General features: G+C 42.8%; 4 protein-coding genes across 5 annotated transcripts in view; 2 read left to right on the top strand and 2 right to left on the bottom strand.

Annotated features, from left to right (window-relative positions):
- RB195_005277 (uncharacterized protein) overlaps positions 1 to 7461 on the top strand; it is a gene marked incomplete at both ends in the record, with an annotated part of 32106 nt that extends 24645 nt beyond the window's left edge. The window contains 4 exons of the mRNA XM_064177678.1: positions 1140 to 1189; positions 1248 to 1378; positions 2168 to 2302; positions 7324 to 7461. Coding sequence (XP_064034794.1) covers positions 1140 to 1189; positions 1248 to 1378; positions 2168 to 2302; positions 7324 to 7461 — 454 coding nt within the window. The remainder of the gene's footprint in view (positions 1 to 1139; positions 1190 to 1247; positions 1379 to 2167; positions 2303 to 7323) is intronic.
- Positions 1169 to 1429, top strand: RB195_005278 (uncharacterized protein; the record flags this gene model as incomplete). The annotated part of the gene is made up of 1 exon (XM_064177681.1): positions 1169 to 1429. One exon carries the CDS (start codon positions 1169 to 1171, stop codon positions 1427 to 1429), a length of 261 nt encoding a protein of 86 aa, XP_064034795.1.
- Positions 7462 to 7653: 192 nt separating the features above from the next.
- On the bottom strand, positions 7654 to 10862 carry RB195_005276 (uncharacterized protein; the record flags this gene model as incomplete). 2 transcript variants are annotated; one of them, XM_064177674.1, is made up of 3 exons in its annotated part: positions 7654 to 8229; positions 8430 to 8553; positions 10789 to 10862. In XM_064177674.1, the coding sequence occupies 3 exons, from the start codon at positions 10860 to 10862 to the stop codon at positions 7654 to 7656; spliced, it is 774 nt and encodes a 257-aa protein (XP_064034792.1). The 2 variants fall into 2 exon arrangements, with proteins under 2 accessions (XP_064034792.1, XP_064034793.1); XM_064177675.1 differs by lacking the exons at positions 8430 to 8553; positions 10789 to 10862 and having other exon boundaries at positions 7654 to 8385.
- A 32-nt stretch (positions 10863 to 10894) lies between these two features.
- Positions 10895 to 19584, bottom strand: RB195_005275 (uncharacterized protein; the record flags this gene model as incomplete). Its single annotated transcript, XM_064177673.1, has 8 exons — positions 10895 to 10956; positions 11084 to 11140; positions 12451 to 12514; positions 17604 to 17681; positions 17817 to 17933; positions 19264 to 19296; positions 19435 to 19507; positions 19562 to 19584. 8 exons carry the CDS (start codon positions 19582 to 19584, stop codon positions 10895 to 10897), a joined length of 507 nt encoding a protein of 168 aa, XP_064034791.1.
- Positions 19585 to 19762: the final 178 nt, after the last annotated feature.

Here is a 19762-nt window from a genome sequence, read left to right as displayed (position 1 = left end):
AGATTTATTCACTCAAGCAGAACTCTACCCAAAGTTCTAAAGAATCTAAAGAAAGCTGAAGATGAGAGAGACAGACGAAAAACGTTAGTCATCAACCAGGGACACACTTTAAATGCTGTTGAGCACGGCATTAATGATCACAGACCGTTTAAATTGATAAATTGAAGCAATAAAGGTAGCTAATTAGTTGTCGCCTTCCATCTAGATCTCCTGCAGCCTTTTCAGAGGTGTCAGAGATGATAAATCTTATCTGCTGCTTTATATTTGGACTGTGACAAAGGAAAGTCGTTTGCGAGATAAACATTATAGTTGTTTACGACCTATTTAAAGTTTACAATGCGTGTTCATGAAGTATTTTTTTAAAAATAAATGCGCAAAAAGTGATCGCGGTGTCAGTATAGGAGAAGTGTGCATATGAAATGTTTATTTAGTCAACATTCAATTTCTAAGCGCTAAAATGTGAAGTAACCTGAGCTTCAGACTGGCTTTGAGGCCAGCGTTTTGTATTGGACTCAGCAACGTCCGTAGTAACGTCTGTAGTTGCCAGGCAAAATACAAACTACTTTATCGGCACTTCTCCTCAAACTTGAGCAATTAAACCAGTGTACTTAAATATACCGGCAAGTAATATTTTACAAAGTGAGAAACTTAAGCAAAAATACATCGAAGGTATCAAATGCAGTAGAACTACTAGAGAACGGAGCACAACAAGGCATACAAGGCACGAAGAGAGAAGCTTTTGCACCATAGGGAATGTTCTTAACATTACAAGCGAAGCAATTCACACGTCCTGACATCAGACTCTAGGGATATAAGAGTGCACACTGAGCCACCGTAATAGGAAAACACGACTATCGGCCAAGATTATGCTTAAGTGTAGCATTATATATGTATATATATATATATATATATATATATAATGCTATATATATAACAAAACGAATATTAAAAACAACAAGAAGAAGAACAACAAACTACGACCTATCGCGTTCAAGGTACTCTCATCCATGAGCAGTAGAGGGTTATTCTTGATTTTGACAAAGAATTGCGAGGTCCGTGTCGCGTTGCAGCGCGTAACGCTGAAGGCTTGTTCTCGATCGACTTTCACTTCTCCCCGCAGGTTGGAATATTCTCTTTAGAGTGCATCGGAGAGTGGACATATGGCCGAATGGTGGTCTTCCAATCGACAGTATACACAACCTTTTACAACTGTGACAATCCGAAGTTTTATCTCGAGACATTTGCAGGATCTGAACATCCTTCACCAGCGTTTCTTGAATGTCCTGCAGATAGTGCAGCTGTCACTGTGAAGACGACCTTTTATGTCACGAAAGGCACACTTCAAGAAGCGATCTCGATTACGCAGACTGCTATATTGGTAGTAAACGCGGATCGGCGTCTGAAGTCCATTTTTAATTTGGCCAAGTAGCTCTGCCATCCGATAATTCATCCATCCTTTTCGCTTCTGAATTTAGCGGTAATCTCGATTCCGGATTTTACACTTCATCGCTGTCGTTACTTTCAGCAGCTGATCGCCCCTTTTTTCTAAGGCCTTTCTCTCCGTTTCGATACTGTTTTGAAGCTCATTCAAAAATTCGAGCACCTTCTTGGTGAAATCGTTAACGAACACTGGTTCGAGTAAAAGACCATCGACGTTCTCGTTGTCAAAGTCGGTAACGGAATTTGCCAATATTAATAAACCGCAAGTTTCGCAGGTCATCCCTAGTCCTTGTTGATTATATTCTCCTTGATGAATTGCGCTCTCACCGACAATTTTGTACCTTGCACTTGTACAAGGTTCCTTCCCTCTTCACTGAAGGAGACGAGCGTTGTCTAAACAGCACTGCGCATTTGTCAAACGGATACAATTTTTCTGGGAGATCCGCTATTCCGGGATTATTATTTATTTGCATGCAAGATCATTCATCTTCTGGCAGGGGTTTTCACCTGCTCTCGTAATCGTGGAATTCGGTACATCTGTGCAACTTCTGATATACTGTATGCAGCACTTTTATGGTATATTCCGTGCACTTCGTCTACGATTAAGCGGCTCAGTTCGCTGCTTAGTACAATGAGGATAGCATTTTTTGCGAGCGAACTCAAGTCCGACTAGTTGAGTCGTCCGTAAGCTCGCAATAATCCGACCTCCGTCAGATTTCTTGTTCAGCATTTTCCTGTACTGGTTGTTGATGCGTATAATCCGGTGATTTTTTATGAGCACCTGTTGGGCATCAGAGGACAGGATAGAATGAAGGATGAGTTCCTCGTTGTTCGCGTGAAAGCCGTGGAAGGTGCTTTCAAAGTTTGTCCTGTAGCCCTCCTCGAAGGCGCGACATTGGTCATTTCAAAAATCTAGGTGCACAGACGAGTATCCTTTTTGCTTTTGTGTAAGAGCTGAAGACTGCAAGGTCCACGATGTCCGTTGCTTGTTTGGTGATGGCGTTCTCTGCCAACCGTGCATGCACTTCATTCGAAGTAAGCGCTTCTTCTTCGCACTCTGAAATGACGAAAAAGTCTCGAGCAACTCCGTCTTTACTGATCTGTTTGAGAGTGTTTGCTGTCAACCAGTTGAGCGTTTTAAATTGGTCTTTCGTAAGACCTCTTATATCACAGTCTGTCAGCTTACGGCTTGTAACGATGAAACCAAATTGTACCAAAACTTCCAGTGAGCTCGTGCAAACGTTTCTACGTCTTTCACGCGGTTTGTGTCAAAGACGCCGGTGCTACGACTAGACGCGGTCCATCTCAATGCAATATCGGAGTCAGATAGGATGAGATGATCGATATGGATTGCACGAATGATACACCGAATGTCATTGACAGATAATCGTGTCCCAATAGTAATCGCGTTAAGCTCAAGTTTCAGAATTGTGATCTACCGTTCCGCGTCTTTTGACTTGGCCATCAGAAGATGCGATTGTGTCGTTAGATAGGTGTTTGCATGCTACCATCGCTGCAGAACTTGCGTCTTTGTACATGAGAGTATACGTCTCATTTAGTTCAGCCATCATCCGAGGAATCGATGTGATCTGTTGCGCCACTGCGCGCCTATGCTAATGCTTTTTTCTCTGTAAAGAGCTTCAGAGGGAATTGGTCTCTGCTCGAGGTGCATAGGATCCTTAACACTTTTGGTTTTCGATTTGACGACTGCTCACATGTAGCAATGGAATCCATGATCTATGTGCTGTTGGAGCCAATTCGTACAAATTCATCTGTATTATGTATTATGTATATGGTGAAGATTTGCTTTAGCTCAGTATACTTTCTTATGGCATCTTCTTCGATTTTTTTTATTTCTTTTAATTTCTATTCAGTACTCAAATCCATCTTAGTCCTTTCCTTTCCTAGCTACTGAAGACAAGGAGCACGTTTCGGCTTACGAACAAATTATATTCATATTGAGTTATTGCAAAGGGGAATGGTTGTGGTATCTTGCTGGATTTCTGCTTATGTTTGTGCACATCCCAGGTACTTATTCATTATTCCGGCAAAATCTCTTCAGGTTGGAGCTGGGTGATAACACCAAACAAGAGCAAATGATTTCAAGCGGGAATCCCAGTAATCCAAAAAAGGGAAAATTTTCGCTTTTTCGAATGGATAGGACAGAACAGATCTTTCTGAAAATCAATGTGTAAAGTTCATCACCACCACCACGTGGTTATCATAAGAACATTCCAATTTCCGGGCTTACAAACAGTTCTATAGGCTTTGTTCTATGGATTATCGCGACCTCTGCGTACAGTTGTGTTATTCCCATGCAGTTTTCTAGCTTTAATCACCATTGGGCGTCTCACCGGAATGATAGGTTTGATGAGGGGAGCAGATTCTAATAATATAAGCTATTAAGTGTAAACCCGCATTTTCCAAAGTGCATGCACTTCAACGCTTCATTGCATTTCGGATACACCAACTACATTTCTTCGAAAAGATTTCTTTTGATTTCTATTTCCGTTTCAACCACATTATTTCAGTTGTGTCTAGATTTGGCCATTTCTTGAACATGTTTAGAAGGATGAGAATTTTCTGCGATACTCTAAATTCATCGTAAGACAATTGCTAATGTAAGTGCAAAAGCTGTTGCCAACAGAGAGACACTACATAGCGAGCTATGTTGTGGAGTAGAAGACAACAAGAGTTGAACATTTCTCTATGGCAGGGTCAACCGTGGGGATGGGACTCGACCCTCTCGACACGACCCCTTTCCTCTTCCGTCTTCCGCTCCAGTGTTGCTGCGACAGTCCCCCCGTTGCTGTCACGACAATATATCGGGAATTTCGTGTTTTGAAAATGAAAAATCGAAAATTAGCCGAAGAAGGTATGGGAAATGTGAAATTCGGTAGCTGACAGAAAGGTAGAAACGCCAGGCAGTGGAAGAATCAAATTCGCTTAAATGTGGTTGAAACATTGATAATGAAATATTTTCATTTCTATTCTGCTCTATTTTAATTTCAAAATCTGTGAAATATCTTTAAACACCGATTAAAGCGCATGACACGACGAAAATGAGAAGAGTCAAGTGCATAAGTCCGATTACGGAGGAGCGACAAAAGAGGGTCACCTAGTTTTCAGCAGTCTAGAAGTGGATTTGATAGTATTTAATAAGCAAAGGAGCTCAGATCCTGCTCACATTGTGAAGTTTGGAAGGTCACAAATAACTTCTCGTTAAGTGAACCAAGAGGAATATTTTGGTAGTTTTTTTTTTAGAAAAGGTGGCTTGACTACAAAACAGTCATGCCGCTATTTTTTTTCGCAACTTCTCGTCTTTTTTGGAATTTAGATGAGATAAAGATTTGAAATGGTATTTTCTCCATCTTTTTCCAATAAAAAGTTTGGGAAAACGGCGATGCCCTGGAAATCATTTGATATGGCTTCTGATAGAGAAAATCCTCGGCTACAATGCATTGGAAGATGATTTGCTTAGCTCTAAGTTATCCCGAGTTATTGAACTTTGTTCAGGATCATACGCTTTTCAGCGCACGAGAAAAAATCGGAATTTTGCCAAGTTTACCCATTCCAACAAAACGGTACAGCGTTTTAAAAAATCACCTATGTATTCTGATGGAGGGATTAAGGAAAGCCCTTTGCGGAACTTCTATTTCTCTCAAGACTTAAATAGGAAATATCTACAAAAAGTGGAGAAAAATTTCAAACTTTCTCCTATCTAAATTTAGAAAAAAAGAAACAAAACAAACTGCGAAGTCGCAAAAAACAAGTTGTAGGATTATTTTGTAGGACAAATCGTACCCTATAAAAGGGCACCCAAAGTATTTCTCTAAGTCTTTAAATCATGAAGTTATTCCCGATCATCTTTCTCTGATCGTCGTAAGAAACAGCGTGGAAGAGGAGTTTTTAAAGACGATTTCAGTTGCGACGCGCTATTCTTGTACACGCGCCGCATACAGCTGCGCAGCGGTTGAGGATAAGTGATTTATTCTTGCCAGCCTATTCAAGTATAACTAATGAATAGGCTGCTAAGGAGACCGGATCGTGTACGTAGAGGAGCTTTCTAACGTACCTCGTAATAACCAAGGTGGTTGCCATGCCGTTTCTTACGACGATCAGGAAGAGATGAGCGGAACCATCCTTGATCCAGCAATCCAAAACTCTAAATTTTTCCTTTTCTCGTGAATTCCCTCACCTTCATCCTTTAGAAGTAGGTCCAAGTTTAGTTCCCATCTCTTTTGCAAAAATGTACCTCAGTGGGGGTCAAACGTTGTCACATTGTACATCAACACGTTATACATCTACAAAACTAAATGCTGGTGCTCCAATGTTACTGTCCTACGAATGGAACTTAATATAATATTTCGTTATGTATATAATTATTTAATATCCGTCTGAACGTCCGGCTAAAGCCAGACTTGGTGTTCCCTTCGCTCGCCATCACTAATCAATGAAAATTAATAAGAATGGCATTATCTACGAAATTAGAACTGTGCTTCTCTAATGACGCCCTCTTCTTTTTTAAAAGTATTTTTTTAAATCATAAATTTCAAAGATTTCAAAGGCTTCTTTCTATTTACGTCATTTCTACATTTGAAGAACACCCAAACCTCAGCTTCAAACACTCATTCGATGCCAACATAATCAGAGTCGCCCAGTGGTTCCTCTTTTCGTTTTGGACACGAAGAGCATAATAATTTTCTTTGAAGGACTTCGTGAAGAAATCTGACCATCGGGTCGGCGGTCGTCCTGTAGTGCGCTTAATATCGCGGGGAACCCAGTCGGTCACGACTCTGGTCCAACGGTTGTCGTTAAAGCGCATCACGTGTCCGGCCCTCCTTATTTTACTTTCCTTGGCAAACGCGGCGTCGTCTCTAATCTTCGTTCGCTGACGTAGGAGGAAATTTCGAATCCCTCAATTGCGTGAGACGGGATACTCCTAGGATCACTTTCTCAATTGCGCGTTCAATGGCGCTCACCGCGTTTTCTTCCTGCTTGCGAAATGCCCAGGTTTCCGAAGCATAGGTCAAAGCAGGAAGTACGGTGGTGTTGAGGAGGTGAAGAGCTGGGTGCTCGTGGTCTTCTTTACAACATATTCGATGCTCTTATACGCTCCCCAGGCCGCTCGTTTCGTCTTGCCCAGCTCGGTGGTCAGGTCGTTTTTCATGTTTATTTTCCGACTCAGATAAACGTAGCTGGCGCACTCGGATATGTTCGTTCCAGCGTGAATGGGCATCCGAGACCCATCCGTTACGCATGAACATCGCCTTTTGCAGATTCAGCTGAAGACCGCTGCATCCACATGTTTCGCCATTCATTTTTTCAGCATTCGTTCCGCTTGACTTATGCTAGGTGTTATCATACGATTTCACCAGCAAAGTGCAAATGATGTAGCCGCCGACCATCAACCTCCACTCTCATTCCAACTTTCGCATTGCATGCTCAACCGTGGCTGTGAATATTTTGGGTGAGATTGTATCAACCTGTCGGACCCCCATCTTCACGTCAATGATGATATTCTTGTAGAATGGCGAAATTCCGATCGTGAAGTTGCTGTACAACTTTCGTAGTACCTTTATGTACTGAATGGGGATACTTTGGTTGTCCAAGGCCTTCCTGACCGCTTCTGTCTCAACAGAGTCGAAGGCCTTCTCTCAGTCGACAAAGGTGGGACATAGCGGTATTTTGTACTCTCGCAATACCTCAATGAGCTTGTGAATGAAAGAAACAGTGTGAATGTGGTCAATCGCGCTGAATTCCTTTCGAAATCCTGTTTGCTCGCATGGCTGTCCGGATCACTTTTGTAAAGAACTTGTAGGCAGACAGTAAACAGTTTGGGCGATAGTAGCCGATGCCATGTTGATCTCCCTTCTTATACAGCAGCACAGTCTCGCTTGTCTTCCACTGTTTGGGGACCCTGCATTCCGACAGGTAACGCGTGAAGAGTCTCGCCACGGTGTTGATGAGAACTGGTGGAAGATTTTCCAGATGTTCAGATCTTATCCTGCCGGGACCTGATGCCCTACAATTTTTTACTGACATGATAACATGTCGTGCTTCGAACGGGAGAACCACTAGAATGACATGTCCTCATATGGTGAGGAGGCAAGTGGACATAGCTGTCGGAGAGATCAGGATGGGAGTCGTAGATGATTTTCTCCTTTCCCCTTCTCAATGCAATGGTTGTTCCCTTCGGGTTCCGAAGATCAGTCATCCTTGTCTTGCGACTGGCGAAGTCTCGACTGGCATGGCGGCATAGTGGATGCTTTTCCCCGTCTCTGCAGCTTCTGCCAGCACTTCTGCTCTTTTCTCTTTAAGGTCTTCCTTTATCGCCTCTCTGCAAAGTCTTGCGAGCTCGGAAGTGAGTTCTCGGTTCCCTGCGGCTCGTGCTACTCCACACTGGCATATCAGCTCAAGATATTCAAGAGACAGGCGTTTCTTGGTGGTTTTAAAACTCTCAGCCTTCCTCGTGCAGTCATGAAGATGTTCAACGAGCCGATCGTAATCCTCGTCGATGCAGTCCATTGCGGAATCTTCCCAAGAGCTGACTAGCGTTGCGGAAATATCCAATTTATTGATAGTTCTGGTACTTCGCTCTCTGAACTTTGCGGCTTTCGTTTCTCTCCTGGTAAACGAAAATCTTCTCAGGAGGAGGCGATAGTCCGATCCCGTATAAAACTTTAGCACAACAGCGACATCCGTCAGGCAAAGTCTTTTACTGACGATGGTGTGGTCAATTTCAGTATGGTACCCTCCAATTTCCACGTCCAGCGTAGAGAGGAAGGCCTGGAATTGCGTATTTCCATGGATGATCTTAGTCGTCATGATAAACTCAGAAAGCTTCTCCCCCTGTTCGTTCCATTGTCTTTGTAGAATTCTGTAGAACTTCTCTAGGTCCTTCCTGTAGCATCGAGAAGGTAGAAGAAGAATGGAGAAGCTCATTCACGACTTCTGCTTATATCTCTTCGACAGCCACGTCCACTTACCTCCACGTCATCTGAGAGAAGATGACATGTCGTTCCAGAGGTCCTCCCTTCTGAAGTCCGACATCCTATCATGTCGGCAAAAGGTCGTACTCCACTCGGTCCCGTCAGAATAAGATCAGAACATCTGAAGAATCTACCGCCAGTACTTGTAAACACTCTGGCGAACCTTTTCACACGTGTCCTGCCGGTATCCGAGGTTCTTAACCCCTAGAAGACCAGCAGGATCGTTTTGTTGTATAAGAAGAGAAATCCACATGACATCCCGAACTATGGCCCAATCTGGTTACTATCCGCCATCTATAAGCTCTTCACAAGAGTGTTCCTTAAAAGGATTGCAAAAGTGTTAGGTGAAGGAGAGCCAAGCAAGGTTTCGAAAAAGAAGCATCATTGACTACATTCACAGTGCTTCGGAAAGTTCTCTTTTATGTCAGCGATCGAAGATTAGAGACCCCGTCGCGTTTGCCAAGGAGAGTAAAATGAAGTGAGCGGGACACGTGACGCGCTTTAACACTACCTTTAGACCAGAGCCGCGAGCAACTGGGTTTCACGTGATATTAAGCACACTACAGGAGGAGCGCATCTCAGTGGTCGGACTTCGTGGAGAACTCCTTGAAAGAAAATTTTGATTCTCTTCGTGTCTCACATGAAAAAAGGAACCACTGGGCGATTCTGGGACGCTATCGGCACAAATGGAAAAACTGAACGAGTCAGTTCGACTAGTTCGGAGAACAACAAGAGTCAAGTTTATCAAGGTAAAAGGTCTGGTGTTCGTACAAACATGGGTCTCCTAAAACGTGACTTTTTATCCAAAACTGTTTTTCACCTCATGACGACATACATATACAAATTCTAAAAAAACAAAGACCAAACCGCTGCTGAAAAAAGCGAAAGAAATAGAATGCAGAAATAGAAATAGAATAGCGAGACCTTGTTATCAACACAACGAGAAGATGACGGAAGTGGCCCTTTTTTGTCGAAGGAGAATTAATGTCGGACATTCATAAAACCTATGCATTAAAGTCGTGTAATTACAATTACAAATTACTTATTACAATTGATGTGTAATTACTACTACGCCTATATGGATAGGCAAACATATGGTATAATTGGGTGAAAACGATCAGAGTAGGAGTTAGGGTCGAAAACGAACCTTTAATACCACTTATTGCGGCAGTTGGACTTCGATGATGACCGCTAGATCCACTTCATCGCCTTGAGCGCAGCCGGTTACGCTGGTGCTCCACGGTTCGTATTGTTTCGAACCGACCATAAGTTTGTGTTTATTCTCTGCTGCTTCTTGTAAATTTCTGCTACAATTCGTAATTTTTGCACAATGTGTGTGCAAAGTGATTCAGTGAATACATGAACTGAATGTGAAGATTGACATTATTGTTATTGAAGAGAATGTGAAGCTCATTTGCGAGCATCTAATTCAGATTTCGTGGTATTGAACTTTCTTTAACTTTCACGAGTTGTATCGTTTTTCTTTATAGGTATTTTTAGCAGTATTGGTATCGCAGACTCGCTCCCACTGCTCTTTGCCGAACCAGTTTGATGTGGCGGGACCCGTTTCATAGCATTTTATCCCATTCTGGTGCCGGCGCCACACTTTGACACTGAGGGATCGCCTCCCACTGCTTTCTGGGCTCCTTATCTTAGATTCTAATATGGAAGGGAAGAACAGCAATCCTGAGAAACATTCCGTCCGATTGTTGTAATGTGTTCTTAGTGGAGACGGCTTCAATACGAATCAGAACGAAGATTATAAACATCACCCCACGAATCTGTGGTGGTGCTGATTTCAGGTGGAGTATTCGTATACGGGATAGTAGATTACGGAGAGGGGTTTGGTTCCGTCCATTTCTTCCTAATTGCCGTAAAAAACGGCCCGGAAGATGCGGCGCCGCACAGGGCTGGCGCGCTCCAATCGAATTCCTTGTAGGAAATAGTGCACCAGAACGCTCGAAGCCGTTTCTTCCGGGCCGTTTTCTACGGCAATTAGCAAAAAATGGGCGTAATCACCCTCCTCCCCATATTCTACGACCCTGTATACGAATACTCCACCGGAAATTCATACCACTCCAGATTCGTGGGGTGATGCCTTTAAAAGAGCGGAGTCTATAGGTGCTGTTGCGATTCTGTTGCAGACACTTAAATTCAAAATTTAAAGGTTCGACGAAATGAGCACAACTAAGAGCACATAAAGCACAGCCCAAGTAGCTGGTTGATTGTTCGTACTCACTTATTTTCAAGTATTTGAAATCCAAGGTGTGAATGCAAATCTTTGCATGAAGAAATGACCGATTTCTAAGCTTGGAACTGACGTAGTATGACTTTTCCGGGTGGGAAATAAACGAACTTAAATTCAAATGTGGATTTCGCTACATGACATTTATTCCTTACGGAACAACAGAGGCGTAAAATGACTGTCATCGTAGCAGTGAATGGTATCTGTGGTTAGCTTTTCAATCTCCATTCTTGTAGTGCATGGACAGCTTAAATGCGACGTACGCCATGTAGAAGAGGACTGAAAAAACCGAAAGTTTCCAAAGTGTTGTAACAAGAATATCCCCGGTTTAAAACATCTGATATGGTAATAGCTTTTAAGAAATCTGTAAAAGACATCTGCTTTTGGCAACTTTAGAGGAACTTACGTGCAGTAGTTAAAATCCTGATTAAGAGGACGACGACAATTTCAAATGTTGAGCTTCCTTAAAAAAAGCTGCTAAAGGGAAGTAAATAAAAGCGAAGCAGTGACTTGATTTTTACAACAACTGAAGGGCGATATTTCCATTGGTTTTTTTCCTATTGGAGAAGCTAAGAAAAGTTGCAGGTTCTTGCACTGGTAAGACTGCTTTCTTGAACAGAAATACTATTGTTAAAAAACAACACCTGATTAAAAATGCTTGAATAACAATTCACAAGGAGGAATCTTCACATTATTATTAGAGAATTTGGAAGTTTTTTTTTTAATGCAGTAACTGTAACCAATGTATGCTTCCCACGTCTTTTTCACTTTTCTTCGCTTCTCATCAGCGCTCACTACTGCATTGTCGAACATCTTCCCCGTTACGTCCAGATGTTGTCGCATGAATTTGATCGCGCAATCTAACCAGAAATCTTGCCAGTGAGATGCACGATGCAAGTGTTTGGGTGTGAGTAGCAGCCTTTACCAGGCACTATAGGTCGGTTTACTTTCAGTTGTTAGGAGCTAGTGTTAGATGGAGAGACATAGCTGTTTTGCACCTTTCTATAAGAGTGAATGATGTGTAGTTATTCCCCCAAAATCGACATGTAGGAAACAGACTTTGCACATATGTGATCCAGAGTGTTTCGCATTCCTTAGTCAGCATGATAAGCATTCCATTACAGTTTTCAAAAAAGCGGGAGGACTCCACAGTATGATAGTATAACGTTGTGTGCATTTCCCCTCCTGGGACTTCCCTTAGATTGCTCTGCGCGTGATGTAGACCGTCGCACAGTGTGGCAGATTTGAAGTCGCCCAAGATCCGTCGCCTCATTGTTCTTATGGTGGACACTCGCGACAATCTTCAATAATTGCCTTATCCTTTCTATGAGTTGTGAACAGCAATTCCAAAAGTACCAAAAAATTCCACAGCAGTCCAGTACAGCTTTACGTTGTTACTCTACGCTCAATGTCGTCATCTTCAAGTGGAAGATCAGATCACAACATCAAGAATGCGGTAGCATCAATTTTGCCCACGCAATACTATCCTATAGGCTTTCTGCTGTAACAACTTCTGTCTAAACTTTGTGTTCAAAGCATTATGAAAGAGCAAAGAAGCACCTCTAGAGAGATTGACGCGTTCCGGCACAAGGTTTTGGAGGGTTTATTTCTGGTGTATTCCATGTTTGTGGTTGAGCGAAAGTGAAAGATGCAACATAGCCCTCACCGAATATTTACTGCTCAACTTTTTGTCTATGAAATAGCGACAGCAATACGTTTTCAAATCCGAAAGATCAAAAGGAGAGAGCGTTTCTCGTACCGGCTTCTTCTTACCTGAGTTGATCATTGACATAAGGGCCGAAATGGTTAGAATAACTGATAGTACTCCTACTATAGCCTGAAAATGAAACCGACATATCGTAGAAGAATGGACCAGTACAACTCTCAACAAGGGATAAAACATTCAACAATATTTTTAACCCTAAATGCTAGTGCAACTGCAGCATTTATTATAATTCTCACTTTGCTTCATGTACTTTTTCGTATAATATTATAATTTATTATATTTGTTTTTATATATTTTGGTCACAACTGTACACGTTCACGGAGGTTCAGCTTACGTTATCCTACTAGAGGAACGCTGGAGCGGAACGTAGAATGAACAGAATGATGATGAGCCAGTTCACCCACAAAACGAGCGAATTATTTTCATTATCATTCGGGCAGCGGAGTGAAATGTGAAGTGTGACCCAAACATACATATTTAGGACCTTCTGTCGCCGAAAATTTCAAATAGCATTTCGAATTCGAGATGAACGGTATGAGTTAGACGAATATCTTTGGGCTTTACAGACCCGGATATCCACCCCTGGATACTCACGGTCCAGAGAGAGAGCCGCCAAGAGGTTCTGCCGCGACTGCACGACCAATCGATAGTTCATAACCGCTCTACCTATCAACCTGTACTCAGAACAGAGCCATCACTTAAAGGCAGCATACCGCGAAGTTGACGATGTTGGGATGTCTTCACGAAGAAATAGGATTACAGGAATAGATTACGACTATGACCGGGACCTTTATCAGTTACGCCTAACTCCCGACAGGCGACGTTAGAAACGGCGTTGTGGGCCGTATTTTCCTACGAGGCACTAAATAACTAGTCACGTATGCAAGCCCAGGCATACCAACTTACATGACATACTAACAAGGCCAACTTACATTTACGCCAGAACAAATATTAGGAATTGAGCATTACCGTGCTCATACTCGTGATCTAAACCGCTAACGCTAACTTTTCGTGGAAAGATCGCTTCAGCTTCGCTGCACGATCCCTTTAAGTGGTTGCTGCGGTATTGTTCAAAATTCCTTTGTTTTTCTGGTGATTGTATGATTTTAGTGTATGGGCAAAGTCGATGCAAATGTGAACGAGTGAATGTGTGTATGCGTATGTGAATGTATGTGTATGTGTATGTGTGTGTGTGTGTGTATGTGTATGTGTATGTATGTATGCATTTATGTATGTATTTGTGTATGTATGAACGAATGAATGAATGAGTGAATGAATGAATGATCGAATAAATCGAATTGGTGTGTCGGTGCCATGGGGTGATAAACTGAGATGAGAGGGATTCCCAGTTTATGTAATCTTGCACAGCATCGTAATATAACGTGAAAAGGTGACTGCCTGAAAGAAGCATGGAATCTATGGCAGCAACTATTCGTTTCATCATGCTGAAATGCCGGATACTGTAGAGTGAAATCCGACGAGCCGCCCTTTTTAGCCTTTTACATTACTTCTGTAAGGGCGGATGTGGTGTAGCGGTTAGAGGTTCCGCTTCCTGTACGATCGATCGGAGGTTCGAATCCGCCCTAGTGCTCACCAAGCCTTTCATCCCTCCGGGGTCGATAAATTGGTACCAGACTTGTCTGGGAGGATAAAAACACTGACTTGACACATCGGCTAGCCACCGCAAGTCATTGTATAGGCCAGATACACGTTCATGAACCTCACACGATTTTGAATTGAAGTGAACGTGGGGGCGCATCCCAAGCGGATTGATTAACGCCAGGAACTTTGTCCTTTATATTACTTCTGTGTGCTGTTTCCTGCGCTACAAGAAGCGCGCATCAGCGACCGGTCGGTTATCAGCATCAGAGACTATATTATCTACTGCGGAAACCAAAATGATATTATCCACTGCAGCAAATGTTGGATAGCCATTAACGTGTGAACGAACCTCATCGCTTCCACCTTTAGGAGAAATCATCGGCATCAGCTTTTGTGGCGAGGACCCTTTCGACATCTAAACAGCAGCGCAAGCGGAAGACGAGAACTCTCAAACTTCAGCTCAACTAAGTTTCTGAGGAGGACCATTCCTTAGTCGGAGATCCGGAAATCTAGAGCTGATTAGGACGTCGCATTCGACTCTGATCACCGTCCAGTTCTTTTCAGCTTCAAGATGTAGTCCAAAGGAGAAATAGAAGAGATTCTCTTCAACCGAAAATCGACATGGCAGATCTGAGAGACGAAGAATGCAGAACGAAGTCCCGTCAATGTACGCTTATTCACTTTGGAGTGCAAATCAGAGAAGAGCTTTGAGATGGAGATTCCTTCACAGAGTGTACAATGGACGTTGCAAGAGAAACCCTTTCTGTTCTAATGCCGCAGAAGAAATTTGCCTTTCCATCTGCGGAAACAAAATCCACGTATAATTCTGTATGCTGCAAAAAAAGCCGCAAAAAAGAATGAACGTCAAGAGCGAATGAGTTTGAAGAGGAGGGAAAGGACAAGCACCTACAGAAAGCGCATGGTTTATCAAGACAGTGTAGCGGCAAGATGAAAAGATGTTCAACATGAGCAACACTGCCAGTGAAGTGGCTCGGCATATGCGAGAAAATCTGGCGGAGACCATAAAATTAGCGCAGAAATGCTAAAATTCCTCCATCTGGGATTCGTGAGATGACGGAGATCATAATTCAATAAGGATCGACGAAAGGAGACCTGCCTCGTGGAGAAACGGTACCATAACTCCACTCTGCAAGGATCCGTCTCGGACCCTGACACATATAGAGAAGTCGCTGCTGCGTGTTAGAAACAAGCGATAAGTGTCCACGGGGATTCCCCTTGACTGATCTCGAGCACCCGGATGATGTTGTTATATTAGCAGAAAACAGTAAGAAACTTCAACATATTGTCAATCTTGTAGCAAAGCTAGCTGCAGTCTATGTACGACGTCTGCATTTTGGTTAGTGGAAGCGGAAAAGGGCCTTTTCAAAGCCCAGAACGAATCAGAATGGGGAGCCAACAATCGAAATTGTCGACGAGTGTTCCAATTTATTGAGCATCACGCCACAGAATGATGTGCTAACACAAAGTGAAATAAAGGCCATAATCATAGTAATATCATGATGTATAATAACGGGCTTATTCTGCCACGTGTGTTTGTGTGTGTCAGTAACGAAATTCAAAAAGGGTGGTGCGACGGGTCCACCGGTGTCGAGTTGGTGTCTCGACGCTAGAAAGTTATAAAATGGGGTGTGACAGGTCCACTGGCGGCAGATTGGTGCGCCGACACAAGACACCTATAGAAGCGGGTGCGACGGGTCCAGCGGCGTCAGATACCTCTATAAGGGGGTGCGACGAGTCCACCGGCGTCGGATTGATGTGAGGGCGCCAGAAATCTATAAAATGGTGTGACACGGGTCCAACGGCGTCAGATTGGTGCGCCGGCGCCAGTTACCCATAGAAGGGGGTGCGAGGGGTCCACCGGCGTCAGATACCTCTATAAGGGGGTGCGACGGGTCCACCGGCGTCGGATTGATGTGAGGGCGCCAGAAATCTATAAAATGGTGTAACACGGGTCCAACGGCGTCAGATTGGTGCGCCGACACAAGACACCTATAGAAGCGGGTGCGACGGGTCCACCGGCGTCAGATACCTCTATAAGGGGGTGCGACGGGTCCACCGGCGTCGGATTGATGTGAGGGCGCCAGGAATCTATAAAATGGTGTGACACGGGTCCAACGGCGTCAGATTGGTGCGCCGGCGCCAGATACCCATAGAAGGGGGTGCGAGGGGTCCACCGGCGCCAGAAATTTATAAAATGGTGTAACACGGGTCCAACAGCGTCAGATTGGTGCGCCGGCGCCAGATACCCATAGAAGGGGGTGCAACGGGTCCACCGGCGTCGAGTCGGTGCGTCGACACCAAATAGCTATAAAATGCGCTGAGGTGGGTCCCACGGCGTCGAATTCCTGGGACATGGTGTAGAAGTATCGCCCAGTAACTTCGTGTGCATGTCGCAAAATGTAAATGGGACGTTGCAAAATTTTCATGTCCACTTTCCACTTTCCCATTGGTTTTCACCTCAACTCCTCCGTTCTTCAGAAGGTGGAAACATGAATGCTAACTGCTGCTTATATAGTAGCCAACTGTTTACATTAACTGATGTGGAACGCTATCTTTATCAGTACGATGATGTCATTCACTTCATTTCATGTGAACCATCATTCTGTGATAACGCGTGAGGAAAACAAGAGGAAAACCTATACTTTGAGTAACGATTCCAAGTCGTGTCTATATTACATTGATATCGAAAGAGTGCTTAAAGGTGAAGTTTGTATGATCTCCAATTGTAGAACTGACGCATTTCCAAAGAAAACTATGAATCTTTAGCTTAAATTTCTTCTAAGAAAAAGAAGAAGACGTTGTTAGAAAATCACAATTCTAATTTCACCGAAAATGCCACTACTGTTAATTTTCGTTGATTAGTGAAGGGGAGCGAAGCGAACACCAAAGAAAGTCTGAAGTCCGGCTTTAGCCGGACGTTCGGACTGGTACTACATGATAAATGATGTTACCAATTTGAGGAGACAAACGTGCAGGGAAATAGTCATTGATGTGAAGCGCAACACGTGCGGTGGCCATGGCTATGAAATGGTTCACTATGTCTCATTTACTCTTTGCCAGATCCACATCCAAATTAATTGCGCGATGCTACTGTACAATGGAACACCAACCCGAACGCCCTGGGTCCTGTCTACCTCTCCTTTTGGAATTTCGTGACACACAGACAAAAATGCAAACAGACGTGACAGAATAAGCCCCTTATTATATAGCATCATGATGATGATAGTACCTGGCCATGTTGGTTATGAGAACGGTTAATGGTGGGGACATCTTCACCTTGGTCATTACAACGTGTTTTGCTGTTGGTAGACATAATCTCACAGATGAATCGTCTTTTTTCGAGCTGCAAGTGATGCTTCAGAGCACGGCGTCGATGATGACCCATTGTGAGACTGCGGTGGGTATTCAGGGTTGTGGGTGAAACCTCGCGCAAAGGAAATCTTATTAGTAGTTAGATCAAAAGAGCATTCCAACATTATTCGTTTTTGACTTTAAATTTTTATGTTCCTTTGTTTATTCCATAATCGCAGCCAACGCATAGGATACTACCCTCGTTATACCCGAAGAAAAAACGTACTATGAAGATAGCAAGGATTAGCACTAGGAGAGATTTGCGGAAGCAACATCCAATAATTCCTATGATTGCCACGGTTACCTGAAAGGTAAACATCTGAATTCGCATGTAATTTTGATTTCGATCCAATATCATCAACCTTCCTAAAGGATGTAGGTTTTAACTGAATTTATTATAGAGATGTTATGCTACTTTAAAAAAGGTTAATGAACTCACGTACAGAAGTCCTATGGCAATGTCGAGGTTAAATTTTTTGAATGTGAAGAAACCGGCCACGTGTAGGTCTGCTAGAGCTGAGATGAGTAGGATAATGCACAGTGTGCAAAGACAACACTGAAAAGCAGACAACTTACAGTCATTTCCGTCTATACTGCTTTTTAGAGCAGCATTTTCTAACATCAAAGTGTTAGAAAATACTACTTTAAGTGTTTGGATCGATGGCTACACTGCAAAAAAAAACCTCATTTCCAAAAAAAAAATTTATTTGTATTCGATTACTTGAAAGTCAAATCTTTAAATCTTTATGGTAGTTCGAATGTTCTTTTGTCTTGAAACCTCGGCATATTCTGTCTGTGTTTTGTTATAGTGTGCCTGCTAGGTTTTTAGATGGAACCTTTATTTGCCTGACGTTTCGGCTTTTTCGCCGTCTTCATAGGCCTAAATAGAGGATGACTGGAGCAATGCTACGCTTATCCCGTCAAGTGCCGCACCACCCTGGGTCAGTGTTTCGATAATTGTTCAGGGTAGTGAAAATAGAAACCCATCTACATTGAAAATGGTCTTACGTGTTGCTCCACCGGATGTGGCGCGGCTGGTTGCACGCACTTGTCACTCAGTGTACCAGCGAATGAGTATTACTGCGTGTAGATCACCGGCGACGATATAGATGATTTGATCTACACACAAAATATATTCTTTTGATCTTTTTGATCAGAATATATCCTTTTGATTTACACGCAGTAATACTCATTCGCTGGTACACTGAGTGACAAGTGCGTGCAACCAGCCGCGCCACATCCGGTGGAGCAAAACGTAAGACCATTTTCAATGTAGATAGGTTTCTGTTTTCACTACCCTGAACGATTATCGAAACACTGACCCAGGGTGGTGTGGCACTTGACGGGATAAACGTAGCATTGCTCCAGTCATCCTCTGAAGGGGCCTCTGAAGACGGCGAAAAAGCCGAAACTTCAGACAAATAAAGGTTCCATCTAAAAACCTCGCAAACACACTATAACAAATCTTTATGGTGTTTATCCAAGGAGCCTCATGTGAAATAATGTGCTTTATTATGTACTTCAATGACTTGTGAGCTTCAGATCACAAGTCATTGAAGTACATAATAAAACATTCAGTCATTGAAGTACCTAATAAAACACATTTATTCGTTTTGGCTGGAGGTTTTCAGGAAAAAGTGTGGCTTTGTGTTTACAAACGAGAGCAACCCTAAGACAACTTTGGGACGTAACAATGAATGGAAATATTATAAGTCCTCTGTTTGTCATTCTATGACTCAACAACTAATAGAGCGTTAAACTATACAATTTTCATATTAATTTTTTTGTCCTATCTAATTGCCGATTCAGTAGAATTTTGAATGAAAACACACAATGGCAATACACTCTTCAACCAACATGGATTAGTCGCGAACAGGTGGACTTACCCTTGCATTACAACAGCAGATCGTGGGCTCTCCCTGAAAATCTGACTTTCGTTGTAATTTTGAACATTTGCTATATACATTCATGTGTACTGCGAGTTTGTGATGTGTAATGTAAAAAGTGAATTGTAAGACGGGCTCAATTTAAAGGACTCGAAGTCAACAGAAACGGACCCCACTATCCCCACCAGCTTCTAATCTCGTCTCGTCACTGCCGGAAAACTCCTCATCCTTGTTCTGTTTGCTCCTGGATAAATTAGAGTTCCAAACAGAAAGATATGTTGGATAGAAGAGTAATAACTTTTCACAACGAGTGTTGCCCATTGCTCAGCTAAAGAAGGTGCAGAATGGACCACACCGCTAAATACATTATAAGCTTTAACTAGTTTGCATATTTTATCCCCACAAATACACACGTGCACATAAACAGTTCAGAGCAAGCAAACATGATCATGATCATGCTGTATAATAACAGGCTTATTCTGTCACGTGTGTTTGTGTG

Source organism: Necator americanus, chromosome I, assembly GCF_031761385.1.
Source record: "Necator americanus strain Aroian chromosome I, whole genome shotgun sequence".
In the NCBI taxonomy this organism is placed as follows: Eukaryota; Metazoa; Nematoda; class Chromadorea; order Rhabditida; family Ancylostomatidae; genus Necator; species Necator americanus.
Note: the sequence above shows the minus strand (reverse complement) of the source record. Positions and strands in the feature narration are given on the sequence as shown.